The sequence below is a fragment of the Podarcis raffonei genome, chromosome 7, assembly GCF_027172205.1.
Source record: "Podarcis raffonei isolate rPodRaf1 chromosome 7, rPodRaf1.pri, whole genome shotgun sequence".
Taxonomy (NCBI): domain Eukaryota; kingdom Metazoa; phylum Chordata; class Lepidosauria; order Squamata; family Lacertidae; genus Podarcis; species Podarcis raffonei.
Genome location: NC_070608.1, coordinates 482,956 through 510,142, shown reverse-complemented (window position 1 = coordinate 510,142; position 27,187 = coordinate 482,956). Strand labels below are relative to the sequence as shown.

The following is a 27,187-nucleotide window of genomic DNA, read 5'->3' as shown; positions in this document are numbered from 1 at the left end:
CCTTGCAAGAATTTTGCCGGCCGCAGCTAATAGAGAGATGCCTTGATAGTTTCCGCAATCAGTTCTGTCACCTTAATTTTGGCATCTCTAAAGCCTGCTGGGATTTCTTCTCTTTCCCATATTATTTCAATGAGCTTGTGAAGTTGTTGTGTAAGTTCAATTCCGCCCACTTTGAAGACTTCAGCAGGTATCTCATCAGGTCCACTGGCTTTGTTGTTTTTCATTTGGTTAATAGCTGTGCACAACTCTCCCAGACTTGGAGATACTGCAAGCTCATCTCTAACTTGTTTTTGTGGGATTTGTGAGAGGACCTCAGCAGCTATGGGGGAGTTGCGGTTTAGGAGATGCTGGTAATGTTCTTTCCAGCACAGTGCGAAAGCTTCTTTATCTTTTAGAAGTGTGGTACTATCTGCTGAGCTTAGGGGGCATATGCCATGATTTATTGGCCCATAGATGGTCTTTGTGGCTTTAAAGAAACTCTGTTCATCATGAGTGCCGGCTAAGTGCTGGATCTCTTGAGGTTTTTTAATCCACCAGTTGTTTCTTAGTTCTCTGGTTCTTCTTTGAACCTCAGCCTTAGTGCTGGCATAGGTTTTTTCCTTAGTGGCAGTTTCTATCTCTTTGCCAGATCTGAAAGGCCTTCCTTTTCTTGTCAATCATGCGTTCAATCTCACTGTCATTCTCATCAAACCAGTCCTGGTGTTTCTTGGTTTGGTATCCAATAGTTTGTTCACAGGCTGCAATAATGGATGTTTTTAGCTTGGTCCAGTGTTCCTTGATGTTATCAGGGAATTCTGAAAGCAGATGGTCCTTAAGAGTCGTTTGGAAGCAATCTCGCTTAATGGGATCTTGAAGGGCTTGAGTGTTCATTTTGCGCCTTGGTTTCCTTCCTTGAAGCCTGCGTTGAGATATAATCTTGTCAGCCATCGTGGGGTGTATAAGTTGGCAATCTGTTCAGCAGTCATCAGCGCTTGTCATAGCTCTGGTAAGGAGCACATCACGTTGATCTTTAGCACGGACAATAACATAGTCTAAGAGGGGCCAGTGGTTTGACCGATGATGCCTCCATGAAGTTTTAAATTTATTTTCTGTTGAAAGAGTGTGTTGGTAATAGCAAGGTTGTGAGCTGCACATATCGTCAAAAGTAAGATTCCATTCTGGTTGCTGTTGCCAACTCCTTCTTTCCCAATAGTCCCAGGCCACAGATCGAAATCTCACCCAACTCTTGCATTAAAATCACCCAGGAGGATAATTTTTTCTTCCTTAGGCGTCTCTGATAGGATGGTATCCAGCTGAGAGTAAAATTTTTCTTTAATGTCTTCATCAGCACCCAGTGTTAATAGTAGCCTGTTGGTTTTTGGTGAGCTTTATTTGAAGGGTTGAGAGTCGCTCATTAATGCCGGTAGGGACTTCTGACAGGAGCTTCACAGGGTCGTTTTTCATAGCGAAGCCTACCCATGTATTCGATGTTCTTGTTCAGGTAGACCTTTCCAGAAGAATCTGTAGCCTCCTTTTTCTTCCTTCAGTTGTCCCTTGCCTGCTCTTCGAGTCTCTTGAAGTGCTGCAATATTGATGTTAATAATAATAATAATAATAATAAATTTTATTTATATCCCGCCCTCCCCAGCCGAAGCTGGGCTCAGGGCGGCTAACAAAACGTCACAGCTCTCTTGCAATGATGGCAGTTCTGCGTTCAGGACAATCACTGTCTGTGTTTTCTGACAAAGTCTGTATATTCCATGTTCCAAAGTTAATTTGTCTTTTACAACCGCTAGGTGGTGACCCCACTGGGCGTGGTAATCCAGTCAGGGAAAAAGGGAGGCAGACTATGTTTAGGGCACCTTTTCTAGTCCCTTCCCCTTTTCGGGGTAGCAGAATGGATCCTAAAAAGGGCTGCTCAGTCATGGATACAGCTGCCAAGCTGCTCAACTGCCTCGTTCCTTGAGTCAGAATAACTGAATCTGTATCCACCGCCCATGTGCCGGTTCATGACTAGGGGCTTCCAGATTTCACGATCCTGCCCCCATTACCATTTGCTGATCGCCATGGGACACCTGTGTGTGAATTTGTTTTATGTGTGTAGATCAGTGCACACTGACCAACGCACACTCTTCGCAGTAGGGCTCTGTTTTGATGGCATGAAGCAGTCACGACAAACCGGTAGATTCCTATCTGCTGCAGCCTTCATCCGCCTTCACAGCCGTTGTAACGTACTGCTTGTTATCATCCCCCTGTTCTGCCGCTGAGGACTTCTTGGATCATTCTTTCTCTAGCTCCTTCCCTTTGACCTTACCGTCTTGGGTGACCCTGCTGGGAGTACGAGATTCCCAACGGCTTCGCTCACAAGGGTCATAGGAACATGCAAGCCCACTCACCATGACAAGGTGTTGATCCAGCGAGTGGGGCCTCAAAATACGGTCCTGTTGGCAGAGCACTTTCTCTGGCTGGAGGTGAATTTCTCCCCTTTATACAGGGTGAGTCTTTTAAAAGAGGCCCTGTGGAACATGTGTGCTCTGTATCCATGGGGCCTCTTTTAAAGGACTCACCCTGTACATCATTTATGGTAAGCCTAGGAGTAGGCTGAGCTTCTAAAGAAAGCCAAGCCAGGTGGCACTTCCAATTCACGTATGGGATGGAGACCCAGGCCCTTTCGTTGCCACATTTTGTAGCCCTGGGAGTAGCTTCCGGGACACACCCCCCCGACTGGACTGGGCAAGTCTCTCATGGCCCACCTTGTTCCTTCATAGACCCCAAGTGATGCCTCTCTGGTCCAGTTCAGGGATGTCGTAAGCACACTTTTGGAAAATAATAATAATAATAATAATAATAATAATAATAATAATAATAATATAATAATAATAATAATAATAATAATAATAATTATTATTATTATTTATTATTTATATCCCACCCATCTGGCTGGGTTTCCCCAGCCACTCTGGGCAGCTCCCAACAGAATATTAAACACGCAATAAAACATCAGTCATTAAAAACTTCTGTAAACTGCACTGCCTTCAGAAAGGGAGGGGTCCCTTGTTCTTGCCTAATTGGCTCAAGACTTCACAAAGGCACATTCATCAAACCTTAAAAGGGAGATCCTGGTCCATGGGGTCAGGAAGAGTCAGACACGACTAAACAACTACAGGCAGTAAACGTCTGACCAGGCTGTGCGTTGTTGCTTCAAGGACTTAACTCTCTCTTGGACATTTGCCTGCTGCAGCCCTTGCTAGACTTTGTACAGCCAGTTGCCGCCCAGCCCTGCAACAGCCAGAGGTTTCTCCATCCTCCTGCAGCAGCAGCAGCAGCCCAGCTCCAGGACCCCAAGGAGGTGCAGAGGAGGACTGTGATGGGCAAGGTCTGGGAAGAGTCCCAAGGGCCAGACCAAGGGAAGCAGGAAGCCCACCTGTCGCAGGTAAAGCAATCCCCTCCGGACCACAGAGGTTCCCACTGCATTGCCACAGGCCTGGCCTGAGAGGGAGCCGCTGGTCTGGTATCCAGAAGGAAGCAGGGGGGCCGCCATGTTGTCAGGACAGAGACAAATCCTTTATGAAATCTGGGTGGCAGGGAATGAGGTGCAGGCCACAGAGGCCGAATGGTAGCTTTGTCTTCTTCTTCTGTGATCCCTCATGGCTGAGTAAGATCGTCTTCCATAAACACGGTCTTAACAGTGAGTCCTTAAGTGACTGTGGAGGCCAGTTCTGGATCCACACGTCCTTCCACAGTGGGGACACAGGTTTCCGGGTGGGAGTTGATCCCGGTGAGGGTTTGCCAAGCGTGCCTTCCTCTTAGCACATTTCCCCCTTGCGTCCTGAGTTCGAGTGACTCCCTCTTTGGCCATGAGAGGAGACCCACAACTAAGAGACGGAGGGGAAAGAGAGGGGAGTGCCGCAGAGCAGGAGTCCCCGGAAGCTTGCTTGTACAACCTGCCTGTTGTGGGGAGGCAGAGAGATGGATTGGGGGGCATCTTTGGCTAGCCACCTTTTTATAAAAGCAGACTCCTGGTTTTTATTTCTGTTGCTTACCAATACATTTGAACTAGATGACCGTCGGTGTCCCTTTCCAACCTTACAATTCTGTGATGCTGTTGTTGGACCTGTTCCATCTCTGCTATTGGGTCCCCAGAGCACAGATTCACACAAAGCGGCAAAACGTCCTTGCAGGTTATTAACAAGGTTTTATTTGAAATGCATATGCAGAACAAAGGTACAGAGCGATACGCTCGCAACCTGCACGCCCCAGTAAGCTCACTTTTTATACCCCTTAGAATGCATAGACGCATGTTCACATGTAAAACATGTGATTTACACTAATAGCAATAAGATATAGCTTTGTTTCTTGTGTTACCCTCCTCCTTTTCAGCCTCCCCCTGTCTGGAATTGCAATGGCACCCATTCGACCTTGGTCTTATCTCCACCCGCCCAAGCCAGACATTCCAGAGAGAGAGGCCCATTTTCACAGTAACATCTGAGAGAGGAGAAAAGGCCTTCCTCTTTGGGCTGGTTATAAAAACCTCCAGGCTTTAGAGGAAGGGGTTTTTGGGATAACATCTGAGAGAGGAGAAAATGCGGAAAAGAGTTTTTGAGATCATATAGAGAACAATATTGTAATGGCCCTTCACTATGATTCTAAGTTCTAGTGTGGAAGCTTTTCCCGCCTGGACAGCCAGCCTAGGTTGAGGGTTCGAAACCCGGCTCCGCCCTGCAGCTCAGTGGCTGACCAGTCACTATCTCTTGGCCTCACCTGCCTCGCAGGTGGTTGTGAGGATGAAGTGGGCCGCAGGAGAACCAGGCAGACCACCTGGAGCTCCCTGGCAGATAAAGGTCGTATGGAAATGAAATTAATCCAGGGGACCCCCTCTTGACGGCGCCCCCCGCCTAGTCCCCCTGCCTTCAGTCCCCGCACTAGGGCAGGGCTGTGGGTCCCCAGCATCTTTCAAGGGGGCGCAGAGGGATCCTGAGCGTCGGCGCCGGAGAAGAGCCGGGCAGGGCCCTTCCAGCCCCGCGGCGAGGGTCTTGCGCCTAGACGGGGAGCCGGGGCGCCCTGCCCTCCCGCCTGCTTCGGGGTCCGCCCTCCAAGCGGCATCCCGGAGGCAACGAGGGCGGAAGGTGCCGCAGAGGCTTGTGGGCCTTGTAGTCCGCCGCCCCCGACAGCTGCCGGGCTGCCCGCGGCGCTCAGCTCGGCCGGAGAAGCTCTTGCCCTGCGCGGGGGTCCCGGGGGTCCCGGGCGCCGAGTCCGGCGGGGCGTCGGGGCTCCGGGGCTGGCGCTCTCTCTCTCTCTCTCTCTCTCCCCGCCCCTTCCTGCGCCCGCCGCGCCGCTTTCGCTTTCGCTTCGCGGGATGGCGGCGGCGGTGGAGGTGCGCGGGGTCCCCGGCGACGTGGCGGACGAGCTGCTGGTGCTCTACTTCGAGAACCGGCGCCGCTCGGGCGGGGGCGCCGTGCAGAGCTGCCGGCGGAGGGGCGCCCGGGCCACGCTCACCTTCGAGAGGGAAGAGGGTGAGTCGGCGGCCGGGCGGGCAGGCGGGGGCAGCGCCGGGCAGGGGAGCCGCGGGCAAGAAGAGCTCTGCTTTTCAAGGGGCAAACAGAGCCAAGGGCACCCAAACAACTTTCCACTTCGGGAAAGAAAAGGTCTGGGCTGTTTTGCAGCTTCCCCGCCCCTCCCCCTTACACGTGAAAGGAGGAGCCCCTGGCACATCAAGGGGGTGAGAGGGCGCCCCCCGCGCCCCCTGGGGTGGCCTGGCAGAGTGGGGCGGGGCTGCCTGCTTTTGCCCAAATGCTCCCCGGAAATGGAAAGGGGTTGCAGGAATTTATGTATAGGTTGGGAGGGGTTGACCATACGGACCCTCCAGCAGATATTATGCACATGCAGCCCACTACCAAAACCAGCACAATCACTTTTGTGACTTGTCCCCACAAAACACTTCATCAGTTTCTTCCTATCTATTCAAAGGGCCTCTGCTGCACAATACCAAATGTAAGAATTCACTGATCAATGTATCTATGTATCTCACTGGGAAAACTTCAGAAATTCCTATAGACATGTGAGCTCAGCTCCTCAGCAGCCCCTCTGCCTGAGTGATAATTCCTGGCCTCCTGATACCTGAGTGCCAGACAGGTAGCCATTCCAGAAATAACAAACCCAGATGAAGACAAAAGGGTGTGATGAACTTGGCTGGGAAACAGGGAAATGTAAAGATCTCTTTGGTTACACTTGATGGGGGTTTGGTGGAGGGCAAGGGGAACCATGGGGCAGGTCCAGGATGCTCAGATTACTGCCCCCAGACCTCCCCTTTCATGATGTAACCATGATGTATGAGTGGTGTAGTTGGGGGGGGTGTAACATGGGGATTAGGATGCGGGTGGCACTGTGGGTTAAACCACAGAGCCTAGGGCTTGCCAATCAGAAGAACCCCAGAGTCGTCCGTGACTGGACCTAGTGGTCAGGGGTACCTTTACCTTTTTTTTTTTTAAAAAAAATGATATTTATTAAGATTTTCCACCGTAATACAATAAAAAAATCAAAAAAGAGAAGAAAAAACAAAAACAAAAAAAAGTTTAAAAACACATACGGTTCACAATCCTTATTTTCTATAACATATTTCCCTGACTTCCCCACACCTCTCCCTCTTGTATTCCAGGTCAGATTGTTGGTTCAACAAGCTCTTATCCCTATTTTTAAACCTTTTTATATTTAGTTCTTTTTAAAAAAAAACCAATTTTGCCTTATAGACTTCATATTCATACATCATTGCTTATTCTTTAAACCTTTTTCTAAAGTCGGCCTAAATTCCCTTCCACGATTTCCATAATTTTCATACAAATATCCAAACAAGATAAAAACAGAACAAGTTAAATTATACACCCTTTGGATTCACAAACTCCACCTCCCCCTTTCCCGGTTTCAATCCCCAACAAACGTCCATCAGTCCATCTACTATCAGCCTGGAGACCTCACGTCCGAGGCTCTTAATTCTCTCTCCATTCCTCCCTGCCGGTTTTTTTGATAGTCCTTGATATTAAACACCAAATCTCGGAGAAGCTCTAGTCCAATAGGGTCCATGTTTCTTCCAGCCAGACCTCCATACTTAAAAGTGGAGCCTGAATCTTGTTTCTTAATCCTTTCAAGTCCAAATGTCCCCAAAGCTCCACCTTCCACCTTAATCAGATTTGTAATCCTTAGGTCTTCAGATCTCCACATAAGGAGATCCCTCCATTTTTCAGTTTCCGATTCAAACCAGATTTTCTTCATCAAGTTCTTATTTTCCTTTGTAGCCATCATGTCAGGCCTCTGGCCTTCCTTTATCTTTGACAACATTGCAGCTCCTCCTTCCTTTTCCTCAGGAACAACATATACCTCTTTCCCCTCACTCTCAAATCTCTCGAGTTTCTCTTCTTGGCCAGCTGCATAGGCTTCCTGGGTCAAATCCTTATCAAATTCAATGAATTTGTTTACTGTTAAGTCCAGAGTTGCAACATTTGTAGTCAAAACATCCACTTGGCCTTGTAGCTTTCCCAAGAGAACAAAAACTCTGTCCAACTTAGCTTGAATTTCCCTTCCTTCAGCCATTCTTGTAATGTCCCAAAACCCCCTCTAGAGGGATTTTGGTTACTTAGTGTTCCTTCCAGTTCAAATCCAAAAGTCAAATTAGTTTGTATCAGTTCTTCCTTATTTTCAACAAAGTATAATCAAATTGTCACAAATATAGCCAGCAGAAGCAGTAGAAACAAAGTTCCCTTTTTCCGTCTTGACAGCTAGTTTGACAGCTGTCAAATTCTTCAGTACCTTTCCAACAGGCTTTCTCGCGGATCACTCCCGGGTCTGAGGGGGGGTGGTACCTCAGCTCAAAATTAACTCTTATCCTCCAGTACAATTACTTATAGTGCCAAATCGTGAAATTAATGTCTTTTGCCCAGTAAAAGAGAAAGAATTCTCACAACCTTAGTTAGCAGGTCCTTGTTTTAGGTTGTTTACAGGACGGGGAGACGGGCTTCCTGGTTACGCCTTCCCCGATCGTGCCTAATTCAAAAAAGATTTTCTTTACAAATCCAAATTCCGTACTACTCACGGGTTGTTGTTTTGAGGTCCAATTCACAAGAAAAAGTCAGCGCTCTCCGGCCATGGCAGCGCGGCTTCACTCCGCAGGAGAAGCAATCAACTCTCCGCACCGCGCCACTCACCCCGTCCCCCGTTCCGTAGCCTTGAAAAAGGCTCCTTCGCGGGTCGGGGGGTGCTAATGGTGCCCGCCGAGTCACCAAGTTCACAGGCTTCACTGCCTGTGATTTCTGAGGGTCCCCACGTCGCCGCGGCGGCAAGACCCAACTCCTACGGAGCCGATTCCCTCCGGAGCTCGGAGGGAACCCGCCATTAGCCGATGGCGCTAACCCGGAAGTCGCCTACCTTTACCTTTTTAACATGGGGATTAAAGGTAAAGGGACCCCTGACCATTAGGTCCAGTCGTGGCCGACTCTGGGGTTGCGGCGCTCATCTCGCTTTACTGGCCGAGGGAGCCGGCGTACAGCTTCCGGGTCATGTGGCCAGCAGGACTAAGCCGCTTCTGGTGAACCAGAGCAGCGAACGGAAACGCCGTTTACCTTCCCGCCGGAGCAGTACCTATTTATCTACTTGCAGTTCGACGTGCGTTCGAACTGCTAGGTTGGCAGGAGCTGGGACCGAGCAACGGGAGCTCACCCCGTCGCGGGGATTCAACCCGCTGACCTTCTGATCGGCAAGTCCTAGGCTCTGTGGTTTAACCCACAGCGCCACCCGCGTCCCTATAACATGGGGATTATCAGCTAATAAAAGTTTGGGGTCTCCTTTTGTTCAGGACTTCCACCTTGTTCCACCTGGTGGCAGGTGGGAGTCCTGTGGCGACAGTCTTCAATCAAGACCAAGCCTACTGGCTGCTGTTTTGCTCTGGTCTTCCTGGCTGGGGTCCTTGTTTTTTGTCCAAGGGAGCCCTCAGATTTCTCCATTAACAAGGGAACCCCGGGGTGCGGTGGCTTGGCTGGCTGGCAGGAGACTCCTGCCATCCTTTGCGGTTCCTCTCCTTGGAGACTGCTGCTCCCGTTTGGTAGACCGTGCTTGTTTCCCGCAGCCATGCCAGAGAAATTCTTTTGGTCTGCAAACAGGGAATAAAAATTGTATTGCACAAAAGAGGCAGGGGGAGCGCTTGTTGTCAGCATTACTGTGGGAGAAATGCAACTCTCATCATCATCATCATCAATTTATTATTTATACCCCGCCCATCTGGCTGGGTTTCCCCAGCCACTCTGGCTGGCTCCCAACAGAACACTAAAAACAAAATTAAAATTAAAACATTAAAAGCTTCCCTAAAGAGGGCTGCCTTCAGATGTCTTCTAAAAGTCAGATAGTTGTTTATTTCCAGTATATTTGAAGGAGTGCCTCCACCCCCATTGTTCTACGCAGACACTGAGGTCCAGCTCCAAGGGCCTCCTGGCGGTTCCCTCACTGTGAGAAGCCAAGTTACAGGGAACCAGGCAGAGGGCCTTCTCGGTAGTGGCACCTGTCCTGTGGAACACCCTCCCACCAGATGTCAAAGAGAACAGCAACTACCAGGTTTTTAGAAGACATCTGAAGGCAGCCCTCTTTAGGGAAGCTTTTAATGTTGGATGTATTACGGTATTTTAATATTTTGTTGGAAGCCGCCCAGAGTGGCTGGGGAAGCCAGCAGATGGGCGGGGTATAAATAATAAATTATTATTATTATTCCTTGACATCTGATGGGAGGGCATTCCACAGGGCGGGCGCCACCACCGAGAAGGCCCTCTGCCTGGTTCCCTGTAAGCTCACTTGTCACAGGGAGGGAACCGCCAGAAGGCCCTCGGGGGAGGACTCACAGCGGCAATGGGGAGGGAAGGGGGAAGCAGGAGGGCAGCTCCCCTTCCGGAAGGGGAGCTAGAAGCGAGCCTTTACTCACCAGAAGAGCCCTGCAGCTGGATCAGGCCCATCTAGTCCAGCCTGCTGTTCCCACGGTGGCCCCGCGGATGTCTTTATGGGAAGCAGGGGTGCCTGGCCCTTGGCATCTCACCTGGAAGTTCAGATCATCCAGGGGTGCTTTGCTGCGCTGGTGTTGCCGTAGCCCAGAGTGAGTGGGCAACCTGTGGTGCCCTCCAGGCGCCGATGCAACTCCCACCCACCCTGACCGTTGGCCGTGCTGCCTAGGGTGAAGGGGGTCCCGTGGCACCTGCCTGCTGCTGCCGCTCCAGCCTCTGGGCCTCCCAAGGATGGAGCTCCTGGGCTGCTGGCTTGGCGCTTTCTCTTCTGCAAGGTGACCTTCTGGCCTCCTGCTCTCTCCATCCAGACGCCCAGAGGGTCCTCTCCAGAACGGAGCACCAGCTGCAGGACGCCCTCCTGACGGTGCACCCAGCCGCTCCTCGGGATTATGGGAAGGTGGTCCTGCAAGGCCTGAACCCCCAGACCAGCCGGGACCTGGTGGAGCTTTATGTGGAGAGGATGTTGAACTGCGAGAGTGGCGTCTGCTCCGTCTTCCGCAGCCCCAGAGGGGATCAGGCCCTGGTGCAGCTGCCCAGTCCGCTCAGCAGCGCAAGTACGGGGGTGTCTCCTGCTTCCCTCCTGTCTTCCTCGGGGGGGGGGGGCTTCTTCCTTCCTCTGAGCTTCTTTCTCCTCACTCAGTCTCCTCTCTCTCCCTCTCGTCCTGGCAGAGTTCCTGGCCTTGGCGGAGCATGTGGAGAGTCGGCCGCTGGACGGAGCCCGCCTGGCGCTGGACTGGCTGGAGCAGACGGACGGCGTGCTGGTGCAGTGGGGGGAGGGCCCCCACCCCAGCCCCCTCAGCCAGGACCTGCTGGAGCTGTACTTTGAGAGCAAGCGCAGCGGTGGGGGGCCAGTGCGGGCCATCAGGCTGCTTGCGGGGGCCACAGTGGCTGTCGTCTCCTTCCAGAACCCGGCAGGTAAGGGCTGAGCCTGGAACTCTCCGCAGACTCACTTCCTCTGGGAAGGCCAGGGGGTGTTGCTGGCATCCTCTGTGAACCCGAGGGGGGGCAGTGTTAAAAATTCAGGCTGCCAGACCTGATGAGACTCAATAATAATAATAATAATAATAATAATAATAATAATAATAATAATAATATATTTCCCCAGCCACTCTGGGTGGCTTCCAACAAAATATTAAAATACTGTAATGCATCAAACTTTAAAAGCTTCCCTAAACAGGGCTGCTTTCAGATGTCTTCTAAAAGTTTGGTAGTTATTTTTCTCTTTGACATCTGGTGGGAGGGTGTTCCTCAGGGCGGGTGCCACTACTGAGAAAGTGCCTGGTTCCCTGTAACTTGGCTTCTCGCAGCGATGGAACGGCCAGAAGGCCCTCGGCGCTGGACCTCAGTATCTGGGTAGAATGATGGGGGTGGAGACGCTCCTTCAGGTCTACTGGGCCAAGGCCGTTTAGGGCTTTAAAGGTCAGCACTAACACTTTGAATTGTGCTTGGAAACATACTGGGAGCCAGTGCAGATCTTTCAGGACAGGTGTTATATGGTCTCAGCGGCCGCTCCCAGTCCCCTGTCTAGCTGCCGCATTCTGGATTAGTTGTAGTTTCCGGGTCACCTTCAAAGGGAGCCCCACGAAGAGCGCACTGCAGTAGTCCGAGTCAAGTCAGCCTAGTCCTTCTGGTGTCCCTCCTGCCCTGGCTTCCTGCAGGAGACGGCTGACCTTGACCACAAGAGGTGGGGGCTGGTCCTCTGTCTGATCTCCACGCTCAGCGACTGGCTGGGCCTCTGAATGGCACTTTCTGGGGAGAGCTGCTACCCCATCTCTCTGGTCCTGCTGGCGGACATCCGCTTGGTTGGGGAACAGGGTGCTGCCCCAGGGGGGCCCCTTTGGCCTGATCCTGTTGCGGATGTTCTTAGGCTGGCTTAAGGCCGCAGAGAGATGAGCCACACACCCCTCATGTGTGCCCATTTGCTGAACTCCAGAAAGTGAGTCCAGGGTGGCCTTTGAGTGCCTCTTGGGACGGACTCTTTTGAGGGAGAGCAGTGGGGGCAGCTGCCCCCCAGGCTTCACGCACGGCAGGGGGGTTCGTCAACATTGCTACCGTTTGGTCCATTGTTTGCAATGACCAGACCCCTTTCTTTTTTGTTCTTTTTTCAGATATATATAATTTTTATTAAATTTTCTGATTTACATTTTAAAATATTCATTTGAACAATCTTAAATCAGTGACTTCCCTTCTCGTTCCATGCTTCATTTTACATACCACACATCCAGGCATATTTTACATGAACTAAACCATTCAGTAATCCATTGTTACATCCATCAAAACTTATTTACACTGTTGAATTTATCTTCATGCTACCAGCCTATTCTGTCAACTTAAGTTGCTGTTCTTCTTTGGTTGAGACCTTGCTCCTTTTCCATTTTTGGGCTAACAGAATATGGGCTGCAGTTGTAGTATACCGTATTTTTCGTCCCATAGGACGCACCTAGTTTTTTTGGGGGGAAATAAAGGAAAAGTTCTCTGAAAGCAGAGCGCCCGGCGCTCCGGGAAGCAGGCTGCTATCCTGCAGGGCTGCTTAGGCTGCGGATGTGTTCCCAAAGCCTGGAGAGCGAGAGGGGTCAGTGCGCACCGACCCCTCTCACTCTCCAAGCTTCAGCGAAAGCCTGCATTCGCCCCATAGGGCGCACCCAGATTTCCCCTTCATTTTTGGAGGGGAAAAAGTGCGTCCTATAGGGCGAAAAATACGGTACATAAAAAGTCTTTTTTGATAACTGGGAATTTCCCTCTGACTTATCCCCAACAAAAAGGATACTGTCCCCCCCCCCAATTCATTATATATCATTTCCCAAAACCCTTTTACAAGTCCACCACATATGATAAAACATATCCTTAACCTCTTTGCATCTCCAGATCCTTTTCTTTCCAACCTCCACGGCCATCTGCCTGGTGCTTTAGAGTCCTGCATTTCAGGGTGTGGAGCTGGATGACCCTCGGACCCCTTCCAACTCTACCGTTTGGTGATTCTGTGGCTCAGAATTTGGAGTCGCGGTGATGGCACTTCACTCTGTCTCCTCTCCCTCTTCCCTTGCAGTGGTGGAGAACGTGCTGCAGAAGACCCACCGCCTCCAGGACGCCAGCTTGGCTGTCTCCCCCCACTACGACTTCCTGGAGCCCCCAGAGCAAGAAGGGGCTGAGGTGGACGGAGCCCCTCCGGGGGACTCAGGGACCCCCTTTGCCCTCCTGCCCCTCCCGGAAGCCTTCCCCCGGCAGCTGCTGCAGGTGGACCTGGTTCTTGGGGAGCTGAACGCCCGTGCCCCGGAATGCGTGATCGCCCTGGACGAAGCCGGCCTGCGCGTCTCAGGGGGCGACCCGCTGCGCCAAAAGTGGCTCTTGGAGCACATCCAGGGGGCCCTGCAGAACGTGACCCCCGAGCGCCTGCCCTTCTCCGCCTGGGTCCTGGACTTCCTTCGGCAGGAGGATGTGCGGCGTCGCCTGGCGGAGCGGCTGGCCGAGCGGGGGCTGGGCGCCTGCTTCCTCCCCGCTGCGGACGAGGTGCTGGTGGCGGCCCTGAGGCCCGAGACGGCCCGGCTGGCCACCGAGCTGCTGGGCGCCTCCCTGGGCCACTTTGCCCTGCCCTTGTCAGAGAGGCAGCTGCTGGCCCTGGCCTCCCCCCGCTGGGCCCAGCTGCAGGAGACGCTCCCCTGCTGCCTGGTGCGCCTGGAGGAGGGCGGGGAGCGGCTGGAGGGCCTGACCCTGGCCGGGATGGAGGCTGAGAACCGGGTGCGGCTGGCGGCCTACCTGCAGGAGAGCATGCCGGACGAGGCCCTGGTGGCCATGGAGCCGGGCGCCCTGCGCTACCTGCAGAGGTACTACCAGGAGGTGCTGGCGGGCATGGGCAGCGTCACCCTCCTGCCCCTGGAAGGAGACGACGTCACAGGCTTGCGGGTAAGAGAGGGGCTGCCGCTGCCGGGGCCTGCCGGCCTCCTGCTTCTCAGTTTGTATTGTATTATTTTATGTAGTGTGGCTTGCCGTTGTTTTATTGATTATCGTTTAGAAATTATTTATTGTAACTGTTGAGTGGATTTCTGTTTAACTTTTATATGTTATTACCGTATTTTTTGCTCAATAAGACGCACTTTTCCCCTCCTAAAAAGTAAGGGGAAATGTGTGTGCTTCTTGTGGAGCAAATGCAGGCGGGAGGCTCTGCTCAGCGCTCCCTTTAAAGAGCCGCGTGGAGCGTGTGTGCGGCCCTTGCTGCCCTTCTCCCTCCTCGGGGAAAAGCCTGCAAGCGCCGCACACACGCTCCGCGTGGCTCTTTAAAGCGAGCGCTGAGCAGAGCCTGGGATGCATACAGGCTCTGCTCAGCGCTCCCTTTAAAGAATATTCTTTTTTCTTGCATTCCCCCTTTAAAAACTAGGTGCGCCTTATGGTCAGGTGCATCTTATGGAGTGAAAAATATGGTATATGTTTTATGTGTTATTATTAGTATTATTTAATATTATTGTAATGATTGTTGAATGTTACTTTTTGGATGTAGGTTGCCTATTTTAAAGTTTTACTATCACATTTTTGTAATGCATTAGATTGTTATAAGAGGTACATTTTTTGTTTCTTCAGCTTGTAAACCGCCTTGAGTATTGTAAGATAGAAAGACGGTATACAAATTGAAAAATGATGAAAAATGATGATGATGATGATGATGTCCCCAGCAAGGCAGCCAGGTGGACCCCCAGAGCCATAGAACGGCAGAGTGGGGAGGGACCCCCAAAAGGGAAATGCAGCTGCCACGTCATGCTGCCTCCATGCCCCCACTTTTTTCAATTCCCACCCCCTCCCATGTCGTCTGGCACTCAGAAGCCCTTTCCAATTATTTTGAATTACTGTGCCTCCTGAATTGTATTAACGTTTTTGCTAAAAAAATTTGCTGACTTTTGAGACTCCAGTGCCATTGCATCCTAACCTGTGTGATTTCAAACGCACCTGGTTGAGATCCTGCAAGTAAACTGTGAGAAAGACAGAGAGCTTAGAAGCTCTTTTCGCACTGGAAAAACCTGGTGCAGAAACGGCTTCTAAGCTCTCCCTGCCTTGCTTGGGGAGGGGGCCAGGCTGTCTGGGGCACCCCCATTCTGAGCTGCCCTCGCAAGATCTGGCAGGGCTTCTGCGCTCCCGCATCAGGAGCTCCCCTAGTTTTCCAGAGCCAATGTGTTGAGCGGCCAGCAAGACAGAGATTTAAAGCTCTTTTTTGCAACTCATGCATGGCTTTTGTTTTTTCCCCAAGGATGCAATTTGAGTACAGTTGTACCTTGGTTCTCGAATGCCAAAAACTTGGAAGTAAGTGTTCCGGTTTTCGAACGTTTTTCAGAAGCCAAACATCTGACACAGCTTCCACTTCAGTGCAGGAACTCCTGCAGCCAATCGGAAGTTGCGCCTTGATTTTCGAATGGTTTTGGGAGTCGAACTGACTTCCGGAATGGATTGAGTTCGAGAACCAAGGTTCCACTGTGTGTGTTTTTCCATATGTGCGCCCCTCCCGGAACATGGGCCCTGTGCAAGATGCGACTGAACTGCCTGGCGATTGCCACGCTTCTTGTTCTGTGGCGCTGCTGTGATTCTCGCAATCTGCTTTGAGCTGGACCTTTGTGGAGTTCCAGTGTCTCATTTGCCTCTGCTCTCCTCCTGCTGTGCAGCTGAGTGGGGAGGCCGGAGCCTGCCAGGCGGCAGCTGAGCTCCTGCAGAGCCTGCTCAGCGCCATCCACACCCAGACAGTGACGCTGGAGCTGCCGGGCGTCAGCCGCTTCCTGCTGGAGAAACGGGGCCAGGAGACGCTGCAGGAACTGGAGAGGCGCTTTCGGTGCACCATCGGCCTGGAGAGGGTCCGCTGGAGCCCCCCAGAGACGCAGGTGGGTTCAGGTGCACTTTTTTGGGGGGGGGAGGATGCCCTGGAAAAGGGGAGCTCAGGAGGAAAGCAGGAAGGAGACCCCCCCCCCATGAATGTGAGGGCCAAGCGGCTTAGTGGCGGGGCCTTTTCTGCAGTGGCTCCCCTTTGATGGGACTCCCTGGGGAGGCTGACCTGCTGCCTCCACCAGGTGCCAGACAAAACTCTCCCTCTTTTCCCAGGCCTTCGGTTGTTAAAAACAGTCTGTGGTCTTCTAAACGCACCTTGGGAGGGGGGGCAGAATTTTTATTATTATTATTACATTCTTCACTTTATGTTCTTGTGTCTTAAACCGCCTTGTGAATTTTGGATATAAGGTGGTGTATATATTTAACAAACAACAACAATAATTTTCCCTGGGGGTGAAACCATATTCCAGATGAAGGGGGGTTTCCAGCACATCTCCCTTTTCCCTTTATACTTTCATGGTTTACTTTCCTCAGGGCCTGATTTCTTTCCGCAGGGCCTGCAAGACAGAACTATTCCGCCTGGCCTTTGGCTTGGAATCAATTCGATTCCCTCCCCCTCTTCCTTTTTTCCTTTCTCCGCCTGTGATGAGGCTGCATTTTAATGTTTTAATGTTGTATTTTAATCTTGTTTTTTAAGTTGTATTTCAAACAACTTGTTTTTATTATCGGTTGTTAGCCGCCCTGAGCCTGGTCTTGGCTGGAGAGGGCGGGGTATAAATAATTTATTATTATTATTATTATTATTATTATTATTATTATTATTATTATCTTTCATGACTGGGGTAGAAATAATAAAATTCTTATTTTTATTATTATATGCTATGTGCCTTTTATTTTCTGGTATGGTGCATGCAATCATAGAATTGTACAGTTGGAAGGGTTCCTGTGCATCATGTCGTCCAGCCCCCTGCAATGCAGGAATCCCAGAGGACAGGATCACACTTCAAAACGACCTTGACAGATTAGAGAACTGGGCCAAAACAAACAAGATGAATTTTAACAGGGAGAAATGTAAAGTATTGCACTTGGGCAAAAAAAATGAGAGGCACAAATACAAGATGGGTGACACCTGGCTTGAGAGCACTACATGTGAAAAGGATCTAGGAGTCTTGGTTGACCACAAACTTGACATGAGCCAACAGTGTGACGCGGCAGCTAAAAAAGCCAATGCAATTCTGGGCTGCATCAATAGGAGTATAGCATCTAGATCAAGGGAAGTAATAGTGCCACTGTATTCTGCTCTGGTCAGACCTCACCTGGAGTACTGTGTCCAGTTCTGGGCACCACAGTTCAAGAAGGACACTGACCAACTGGAACCTGTCCAGAGGAGGGCAACCAAAATGGTCAAAGGCCTGGAAACGATGCCTTATGAGGAACGGCTTAGGGAGCTGGGCATGTTTAGCCTGGAGAAGAGGAGGTTAAGGGGTGATATGATAGCCATGTTCAAATATATAAAAGGATGTCACATAGAGGAGGGAGAAAGGTTGTTTTCTGCTGCTCCAGAGAAGCGGACACGGAGCAATGGTTCCAAACTGCAGGAAAGAAGATTCCACCTAAACATTAGGAAGAACTTCCTGACAGTAAGAGCTGTTTGACAGTGGAATTTGCTGCCAAGGAGTGTGGTGGAGTCTCCTTCTTTGGAGGTCTTTAAGCAGAGGCTTGACAACCATATGTCAGGAGTGCTCTGATGGTGTTTCTTGCTTGGCAGGGGGTTGGACTGGATGGCCCTTGGGGTCTCTTCCAACTCTATGATTCTATGATTCTATGATTCAACATGTGCCCCCCCCCCGAAACCAGACTGGACTCTTTGCTTGGCTCTGCAAATGCCTCTGACTTTCCTTCTCCCAATTCCTCCCCAGCATGAACTGGAGACGTCTCAGGAGCCGCTGGCGGTGAGCTGCCCGCGTGATGCCCCCCGTGGGCAGGAGCGGCTGGGAGCCCCAGTGGGCGCAGCTGGTGAGCCGGGTGACGCCAACCTGGGTAAGAGCCTGCACCCTTCTCCTGCCTGCCTGCTCTTCAGGGGACGGAGAGGAGAGAGGCGCTGTGGGGCTGGCGCGATGGAGGGAGGTTGAGCTTCCTGCCCTTTCTTGTCCCTGGGAGGGGCTCTGGAGATTCCCCCCCCCCCCAGTAAGACTTGATTTAAATCACTTTTTTACAGAAAGACTCATTCTTGCTGGTATAATCTTAATATTTACAACCAGATGAAGGTTTCATTTTTGGAATAATAAATTTTCAGAGTACAGTGGTACCTCGCAAGACGAACGCCTCGGAAAACGAAAAACTCGCTAGACGAAAGAGTTTTTCGGTTTTTTAGCCGCTTCGCAAGACGCATTTCCCTATGGGCTTGCTTTGCAAGACGGAACGAAAACGTCTTGCAAGTTTGTTTCCTTTTACTTAAAAACGTTACAAAACTGTAATTCGAGGAGCAACTCTTAGCGCGCGGTGCGGTAGCCTTTTTTGAGGTTTTTGAAGCACTTTGTTGCTTTTTGCAGCTTTTCAAAACCTTCGTCGGAAACCGTGTCTCGCAAGACGAAAAAACCGCAAGACGAAAAAACTCGCGGAACGAATTAATTTCGTCTTGCGGGACACCACTGTAGTTCTTACAGTTATATCAAAAATTTCTGATTTGGTTATACTATTAGAAATACAAAGACAGATAATTATGAAATCGTTGTGAGGTTTAATAAGTTAACTGTTTATATTTGGACAACTTGCCTGCTGTACTTTATTGGAAGGAGAAAAATAATCATTTCCTTAATAACAATTTAAACCATTTATTTAACTAAAGCAATAACGTTCTAGCATACGTATCCATGTTTGTTAACTGATGTGGTTAAACAATTTTTTAAACAGAAAACTTAGACTGAGTTTTAGCACACATGAAAAACTTAAAACAAACCCTTATTTCCTGATGAACAGCCTTTGGACTATAATGTAACTTAAATAGAAAACTGTCTTTAGAAAGATTTTTCCTCCGAAAGCATTTTGTTTTAAAAATCCAATTTAAATTTAAAGAATCTGATTTAAATTTTTAAAAATCCAATTATTATTCTTATTTTAAATCATTGATTTTTATCCACCTTGCCAGAGACCCAGAGGAATAAATCATAAAATCACTATTTGGATTCCTGCTTTGCAGGGGGTTGGACTGGCCCTGAGGACCCATTCCAACTCTACTTTCAACTCGTATTTACGGGACCGCCTCTCCTGGTCTTGCCCCGCAGAGGACCTTAAGGTCCATGAATAATCATAGTTTAGAGGTCCCGGGCCCTAAGGAAGGCAGACTATCCTCCACCAGGGCCAGGGCCTTTTCAGTGATGGCTCCGACCTGGTGGAATGCTGTGTCCCACGAGACCAGGGCCCTGCAAGATTTAACCTCCTTCCGCAGGGCCTGTAAGACAGAACTATTCTGCCTGGCCTTTGATTTGAATTCAGCCTGATTTTTTATTCCCCTTCCTTCCCTCCCCCTCCCCCTTTTATGAAGATCACCCGCTCTGGGATCCCACAGCTAATTCTCCCCTGGCCTCCTCACTGGCCCAAGTAGGACCAATTCAGCCAGCTAGCCCTGGGGATTATCTAATTAATTTTTGAATTTTATTGTTATTCATGTTTTTATACTGTGTATTATGCTGCTTTTATAACTAAGTGTTTTGAAGTGTTTTAGATATGTTGATAGCCGCCCTGAGCCCGGTTTTCGAACCGGGAAGGGCGGGGTATAAATAAAAATTTATTATTATAATTACGATTCTAAGATGGCGGGGGTCTCCTCCGTGCCTCCTCCCGCGAAGGCCCCTGTTCAGAGATGCCGGCTTGGGAAGCCCCTCTAGCTGGGGGGGGGAGGAATGAGGGTGTGCTTGTGGGGCTGTGAGGGCAGCGAGCCCCCCTCCCCGCCCCCGTTCTGCCCCCTGACAGCCTTCTCTCCCTCCACAGAAGAGATCAAGGGCCTGCTGGCTGCCCTCCAGCCTCCCAGGGGGGCTTCCCCAGCCACCGGACGGGGGTCCTGGTCCTTGGAGAACGTCAAGGTGGAGGAGGAAGAGCAGGAGGACCTGTACACGGCCCCTGAGCAGCCCTCGCAGGGGGCAGAGACGGCCCCTGCAGCTGCCAGGGCAGAGGGCACTGATGCCACGGCGGAGGAGGAGGAGGGGGCGCTGGAGGAAGGACCGCTGGCCCTGCGGAGCAGCGCGGCCGAGGAGGAAGAGGAGGCTCAGCTGCTGCTGGCCATCCAGCAGTCTATGGACAGCGCCCGGAGCGAGGAGGAGGAGCTGCGCCGTGCCATGGAGCTCTCCCTCACCAGCTGGGCGCAGGAGCAGGCGCCCAGCGCCGACGCCACCCTCCTCTCGGCCCTCCACATCTCCTTGGAGGACGCCAGGCAGGCGGCCGACTCGGCCCAGGTGGCCGTCTTCCTGGGGGCGGAGGAGGACGCAGCCCCCCTGGCGTGGGAGCTGCAGGCCGCCTTGCGGGCCCAGCTGCGGGAGGAGAGGGTGCCCCACACTGCCCTGCGCTCCCTGGCGCCGCCCTGCCTGGCCTACCTGGCCCACCTGGAGCGCAAGCACGCTGTGCGCATCTCGCTGGACGGGGAGGTGGCCGTGGTGCGAGGCTTTGCCGACTACCCCGTGGCCGCCACGCGGGACCTGGCGCTGCTCCTCACCCGGCTGCTGCGCACGGAGGCCGTGGGGGACCCTAGCGACGCCTGCTGGGTGCACTGGGACCCCCAGGGGTCTTCCACCCCATACTCGGCGCAGGCCAGCGCCCTTCTGGAGCAGGCGTGGGGTCGGGGGCTGAAGCGCCTGGACGTCTTCTTTGACGGGCGCCCCTTCGCCATCGACTTCGAGCGCATGGAAGAGTACGACCTGGGCAGTGCCCGCACTGTGCCCATTGGCCGCCTCCCAGGTAGGCTCTGCCACCCCCTTCAGGCGTGGTCTTCCCCTCCAGGGCTGAATGGGCCGCCTCTTGGCCCAAGAGCGGCCGTGGCATGGGAGGAGAGCCCCTCTGAGCCCACGCCCTCCTCCTGACGGGCAGTGCCCCCTCTGCAGGTCCTTCTGCCCCTGTGGGGCTGGACGACGGGGAGGCGAGGCTGGTGCAGCTTGTGGAGGGAACAGAGGAGTTCCGGGAGACGGTGCGCCATTTCTACGACACCCTGGAGGAGATGCACAACAAGATCCGCATCGTCAAGGTATTGGGGGGGGCGCTGGTCTGGGGCAGCCGGGGACACGATGCTGCGGAGCAAGGGGAGCCAGCGTGGCGCCCGTGGGCACTCATGTGCCCCTGCTGGAATTAGACTGGCAAGAAGCTGGACCCGACAAATAAATGGCCGTCCATCCTCTGCTTTGAAACCTCCTAGGAAGGAGAGTCCACCATCCCTTGTTCTGTTCCTCTGCTGAACAGCTCTTACTGTGAGAAAGTTTTTCTGTATGTTTAGTGGGAATCTCTTGTCAATTTATGCCATGGGTTCGAGTCCTACCATCCAGAGCAGGCAAAGATAAGCATGTTCCCTCTTCCCTGTGACAGCCCCTGAGACATTTGAAGACGGCTCTCCTGTCTCCTCAAAGTCTCCTCTTTTCTGGGCTAAACATCCCCAGCTCCTTCAACCGTTCCTCATCAGGCCTAGTTCCCAGATCCCTGATCATCTTGGTTGCCCTCCTCTGCACATGTTCCAGCTTGTCAACGTCCTACTTAAAATTCGGTACCCATAAATGGGTACCTCGGTGGGGGCTGGCACGGTTGTTTGACCCACCTTTCAATATTTTGGGGGGTGTTCATGATGGCTTAACTAGCAAGCAGACTGGGCAGCAGTGAGTTGGTGCAGGGTCACAAATTGTCGGAGACCCAACTGAGGATTACAGCTCTGATGCGGAACGGTGGGAACCTCCCCTTCTTCCTGCTCCTGACCAGGATCCTGACGCTGCCCAGGAACAGTGGAGCAGCATAGATTTGGAGAACTGGTTTGCAGAGGGGCATAGCTCGGAAAACAACAGCTGGGCAGAACTGAGTGGGGAACAGCCAGGAGAAGCAGAAGAGGAAGAGAGAGAACTGATTCCCCTTCGCTAGAAAGTGTCCAGCCTCTCTCTCCAAGGAGTGCTGATAAGGCTGCTATGCAGAAGGCTCAGTGGTTGCAAGATCAGACTGCAAGAAGGGGGAAGTGATGGAGATAATTGGGGGGGTAGGAGTAGGAGGGAAGCTTAACTGGGAGCGCCTGCGCTACGAGAATGGCTGTGTTTCTCCACAGCCTGGCACAAAGAGTGAGCTTTGTGGCTGAGGTCTGGGCCAGGTCCTCGTCCCACACTCTAACCACTGCACCACCGCTGCCTTCATGGTCCCTCTTTTTCCTTCCATGCCCGGCAGGTGGAGAAGCTGCTGCACCCTCTTCTCTACCAGCAGTACCAGCTGAAGAAGGTGGCCCTGCTGAACGTTTGCGGGCGCCGGGACGTGGAGCGCCTCCTCTTCCACGGCACCACGGAGGAGTCCAGCCGGGAGATCTGCCTGCACGGCTTCAACCGCAGCTTCTGCGGAAAGAACGGTGAGCCATGGGGTGGGAAGGGGCTGTATTTGGGGTGCCTGGAGCACCCAGGAGGGCTACCACAAGGGCCCCAGCCCAGATCTAGCAGCTTCCAGATCTGAGGGTTTGGGCCCCAGGATGAGATGGGGAGGAGAAGAGGAAACATTCAAATCCTTGGTTGAAAAAAGCATGGACTATAAATGTAAGAAATAAACTAAGAAAAACAAGGGGGGAAAATCCAGCTGGCTGTCCTGGCTTATGGGATAGCCGCACGCAGCCTCTCTCAGGCAAGGGGAGCCTTCATCCCTGCCCAGGAGAGCCTGCGCGCGGCTAAGGCTCCCACAAGAGCTCCACGCGGCTCTTTAAAGGGAGCGCTGAGTGGAGCCTCCTGCCTGCATTCACTCCACAAGACGCACACACATTTCCCCTTACTTTTTAGGAGGGGAAAAGTGCATCTTATAGAGTGAAAAATATGGTATATAATAAACAGAGGGAAGGTTTAGCTTCTAAAGTTTGGCATTGCAAGAGGGTTTGACAGATTCACGGAGGAGGGGCTTGCAATGGCTGCTAGCCAGGATGGACATGCTCTGTGTCCACGGCTGGAGGCAGCAATGCTTGCTGGGAACTGCAGGAGGGGAAAGTTCCTCTTGGGCTGAGGTCCTGCTGGAAGGTTCCTTATAAAGGGCATCTGATGGGCCCCTGTGAGAACACTACTGTCCTGGTGACTCTTGGACTGACCCATCAGGTGAGGTTTCTTCACCAGCCATGCTTTGGAAGACAGCAAGGCTTGTCCCTCCTTGGAGAACTGTTCTGAGCAGAGCCCGCAGGTGGACACATGGGGAACTGCAGGTCCTTTGCCAACTGCTCTGGAACTCCCCAAGCCTCGCAGGGGTTAGGCAGGCTTGCAGGAGGTGCTTTGGGGCTGGGGGAGACCTCAGGAAGAGCCAGGGTCCTCCAAGTTCCTCCCCAGCCGGCCCTGACCCCAGCTCCCTCTCCCTTCCTCTTTGTCCCTCCAGCCACACGCTATGGCCACGGGGTCTACTTTGCCGTCAAGGCCGTCGTCTCCGTGCAGGAGATGTACTCCCCCTCCAGCAGCGACGGCAACAAGTACATCTTTGTGACGCGGACGCTGACCGGGGACTATGCGCTGGGCAACCCGAGCATGCGGGCACCGCCCCTGCGGGAAGGGGACGCCGTGCCGTGGCGCTACGACAGCACCGTGGACAACCTCCGCAACCCAGGCGTCTTTGTCATCTTCAACGACACTCAGGCGTATCCTCAGCACCTCATCACCTGCCGCTGGTCCAAGCAGCCCTGAGGGGGGCAAGGGGGGCTGCTGTTCCCCTCTCCCCCAGGGCTGCCAGGCGAAACTGAGCAAGGGGGTGGGCAAGGATGCCCTTGGCCAGACTGTCTGATTTGGGCCTTCCTGAGGGGCAGAGCCACTGGGCACCAGCCTTGGTTCAGACTGGATCTGCTACGGACCCTGCTTTCAACATATTACCTCTTTTGGGGGGGGGAGGGGGGCTGCTGATTCTGCTGCTCCTACTTGGGGCATCACTTTGGGGGTGGTTTGAAGGATGGAGAAGCCATGCATTAAAAGGCACACATGGAAAAGTCGAAGCAGGGCCTGTCTTGCTTGGGGGGGGGTTGGGGGGTTTCTCCTCCACACACCCCTTCCTTTGCTCCTTGGCTTGGCAAGAGCAGCAGAGACCAGCCTGGCTGGGAGAGTCTGGCCAGACAAGGGCCGGTTGGGTGGGGCTGGGGGGCAGGGGAGATGGGCTGCCTCTGTGCCTTTGCCCCAGGCTGCCTCTCCCCCAAGGAGCCCAGCGCCCTGCAGGCAACTTCGGCACATTGGCGCATGGTCTCTCTTCTTCGATTCTTGTTCCAGCCTTTGACTCTGGCTTCCCTCCCTCCTGCAGCCTGAGAGTAGCCTGGAGGGGAGAGGAATCGGAGAACTGTGGAGCTCGAAGGGACCCCAAGGGCCATCTAGTCCAACCCCATGCAATGCAGGAATTGCAGCTCGATTCTCGCTGACGGATGGCCAGCCCATCTCTATTTAGAAACCTCCAAGGAAGGAGAGTCTCCACTGCTGAACAGCTCTTGTCCTCAGAAAAGTCCTTTCAAACGTTCAGTCAAGATCTCCTTTCTTGTAATTTGAAGCCATGGGTTCGAGTCCTTCCCTCCTGTTAGGGAAAAATCTAGGTGTGAGGCTGCTCAGTTACCCAGCTCATTGCAGGTCCCTGCGGAATAAAGGAAGGAGGAGTCCAGCCACCGACCAGAGCAAAGTTTATCGCGTAACGGGTTCAAAGAGGAATTTTGAACCCCGAGGATGGGGTGACAAGGACTTGTAAATCTTTCCCACCATATCCCAGAATACAGTGCATACAGCATCACTGATACATCAGAAAAGGGGAGGGTCATACATGGTGAACATAGGAGGAATGTGTTGGGGATACAGGATATGGATTGGGAAGTACATTCTAAGCACCTGCTACAAAGGACAATAGCACTTGGGTTTCCATAGTCTGCCACCTCCTGGGAGTCCTTCCTGTGAGTAGGTGACCTCCCGCTTGAGGAATTATGGCGGGACAGAGCGGTTTCCAAGTCCTTGGCCGACGAAGCAAATTGGTGGAATGAAGGAAACTGGCAAAGGAGTTGGTTTTCTGTGATTTTTAAAGCTAGGTAACTTCCCTGAGCTGTCAAGTCATTTATGCATAATATTTGTAACATTTAACAAATTTAAAGATGTGCCCCCCCCCGTAATTTCCGTAAGGCTCCAGAACCAAAGAAAACAAGCTGGCTCCGTCATCTCCTCCTCACCCTCCTCCTCCTCTTCTTCAGGCTAAACACCCCCAACCCTCTCAGCTGTTCCTCATCAGTTTTGGTTTTCCGGGATCATAATCTGACCAGGGAAGGGGTCCTCCTGGCTCTGCTTGGCCTCGGACAGAGAGAAAGCTTTTTCCGTTACTACAGAGTGGGAACAGAAGAACTCAAACCAGGGAACTTTCCCTCCAAGGAGACGAGTGGTGGCTGCCAATTTAGGAAGCCACAGGATGAGAGGGGGCTCTGTGTTCGAATCCTGCTTGCAGGCTCCCCGTCATGGGCACCTGCTTGGCCCCTGTGAGAAGAGGTGGCTGGACTGGATGGGCTGTGGGCCTGATCCAGCAGGCACTTCCTCCTGGGCCTGGGGCAGCACTTGTTTAAGCCGTGGGGCTGGGGGCTTCTCCCTCCTGGCACTGCAGAGCTGAACTGGGCACCTTCCACGCAGCACCCTCTGCCTAGTAGGAGTTTCCCGTTCCTCCGTGCACCACAAGGGGGTGCTCTTGTCGCGCCCACCTTGGCAGGTTGATGCCAGAGAGGGGTGTGTGTGTGAGGAAGCTGGCTGTTTTGGGGCAGGGCTGGGGGGTGGCGGCAGGGAAGCTGGCAGTTCCTGCACAAGAGGCACTTCCGGCCCTTTGTGTGGCTGCTTCAGGAAGCGCCAGCTCCCTGGGGCCCATTCTTCCACGATTGCTCATTACTTGGGGAACAAGGCGGGGCGGGGGGGGGGCAGAATGTTCCAAGCAGGAGAAAAACAACTGTGTTGGTGGTGAAAGTCTGTGTGTATTGTGTGTGTGTTTGCTCTGACAGATCAGATGTTTTGAGGTCTTTTTTCTCCACGAGAAAATGGATCTGAGCCTTGGAGGTAATGGGAGGAGAAAGCCGGGGGGGGGGTGACGGGGCCCTGTGGCCCCAGTGCAAAGGAAGCATTTCCCAGCTGTTTATGAGGCAGGGGACCCCCCCAGCTTAGTGATGGGCTCACAGGGTGACCTGTGGCTGGAAAAACGTAAAAGGCGGATCTACACGGATCCTCGTGAATTCATATGATTTTTTCATTCAAATTAAATAAAACCACTGTAGACCATGTCTTACTCTGTAGAAAGCATCAAAAAAATCATGCATCCACTGTTTCGGGGGGGCGCAGGGGCGCAAAAACATGGTTAAAAAACACGGATCCTCATGGATCCTCATGATTTTTCCACTAGATCAGCCCAAACTCACCATCAGATCAAAGATCATGGCCATGGGCACAGCATCCACCACAAAAATCACGGATCCACGGCTTCCTGGCGAAACCGTGGCCCAAAAACGTGGTTTTGAAGCACGGATCTTCATGGATCCACACGCTTTTTGCATCGGGCCAACCCAAACTCACCGTCAAATCACACATCATTCCCAGTGGCACAACCTGCACCACAAAAATTACGGATCCTCGGCTTCCTGGCCACTCCATGGCTCAAAAACGTGGTTTTGAAGCACGGATCCTCATGGATCCTCACACTTTTTGCATTGGGCCAACCCAAACTCACCGGCAAATCACACATGATGTCCGGAGGCACAGCCTGCACCACAAAAAACACGGATCCACGGCTTCCTGGCCACTCCATGGCCCAAAAACGTGGTTTTCAAGCACGGATCCTCAGGGATCCTCACGCTTTTTGCATTGGGCCAACCCAAACTCACCGTCAAATCACACATCATGTCCAGGGGCACAGCCTGCACCACAAAAATCACGGATCCATGGCTTCCTGACCACTCCGTGGCCCAAAAACGTGGTTTTCAAGCACGGATCCTCATGGATCCTCACGCTTTTTGCATTGGGCCAACCCAAACTCACCGTCAAATCACACATCATGTCCAGGGGCACAGCATCCACCACAAGAATCACGGATCCACGGCTTCCTGGCCACTCCATGGCCCAAAAACGTGGTTTTCAAGCACGGATCCTCATGGATCCTCACGCTTTTTGCATTGGGCCAACCCAAACTCACCGTCAAATCACACA

The 27,187-nt window shown here is 52.4% G+C and overlaps 1 protein-coding gene across 1 annotated transcript; it reads left to right on the top strand.

Moving 5' to 3' along the window:
- Positions 1-5,302: 5,302 nt before the first annotated feature.
- PARP10 (poly(ADP-ribose) polymerase family member 10) lies at positions 5,303-23,783 on the top strand. The gene is made up of 10 exons (XM_053395010.1): positions 5,303-5,492; positions 10,319-10,564; positions 10,680-10,925; positions 13,057-13,910; positions 15,653-15,865; positions 17,729-17,849; positions 19,800-20,759; positions 20,903-21,042; positions 22,212-22,386; positions 23,382-23,783. The coding sequence occupies exons 1-10, from the start codon at positions 5,336-5,338 to the stop codon at positions 23,681-23,683; spliced, it is 3,414 nt and encodes a 1,137-aa protein (XP_053250985.1). The 5' UTR covers positions 5,303-5,335; the 3' UTR covers positions 23,684-23,783.
- The last annotated feature ends 3,404 nt before the right edge of the window (positions 23,784-27,187 follow it).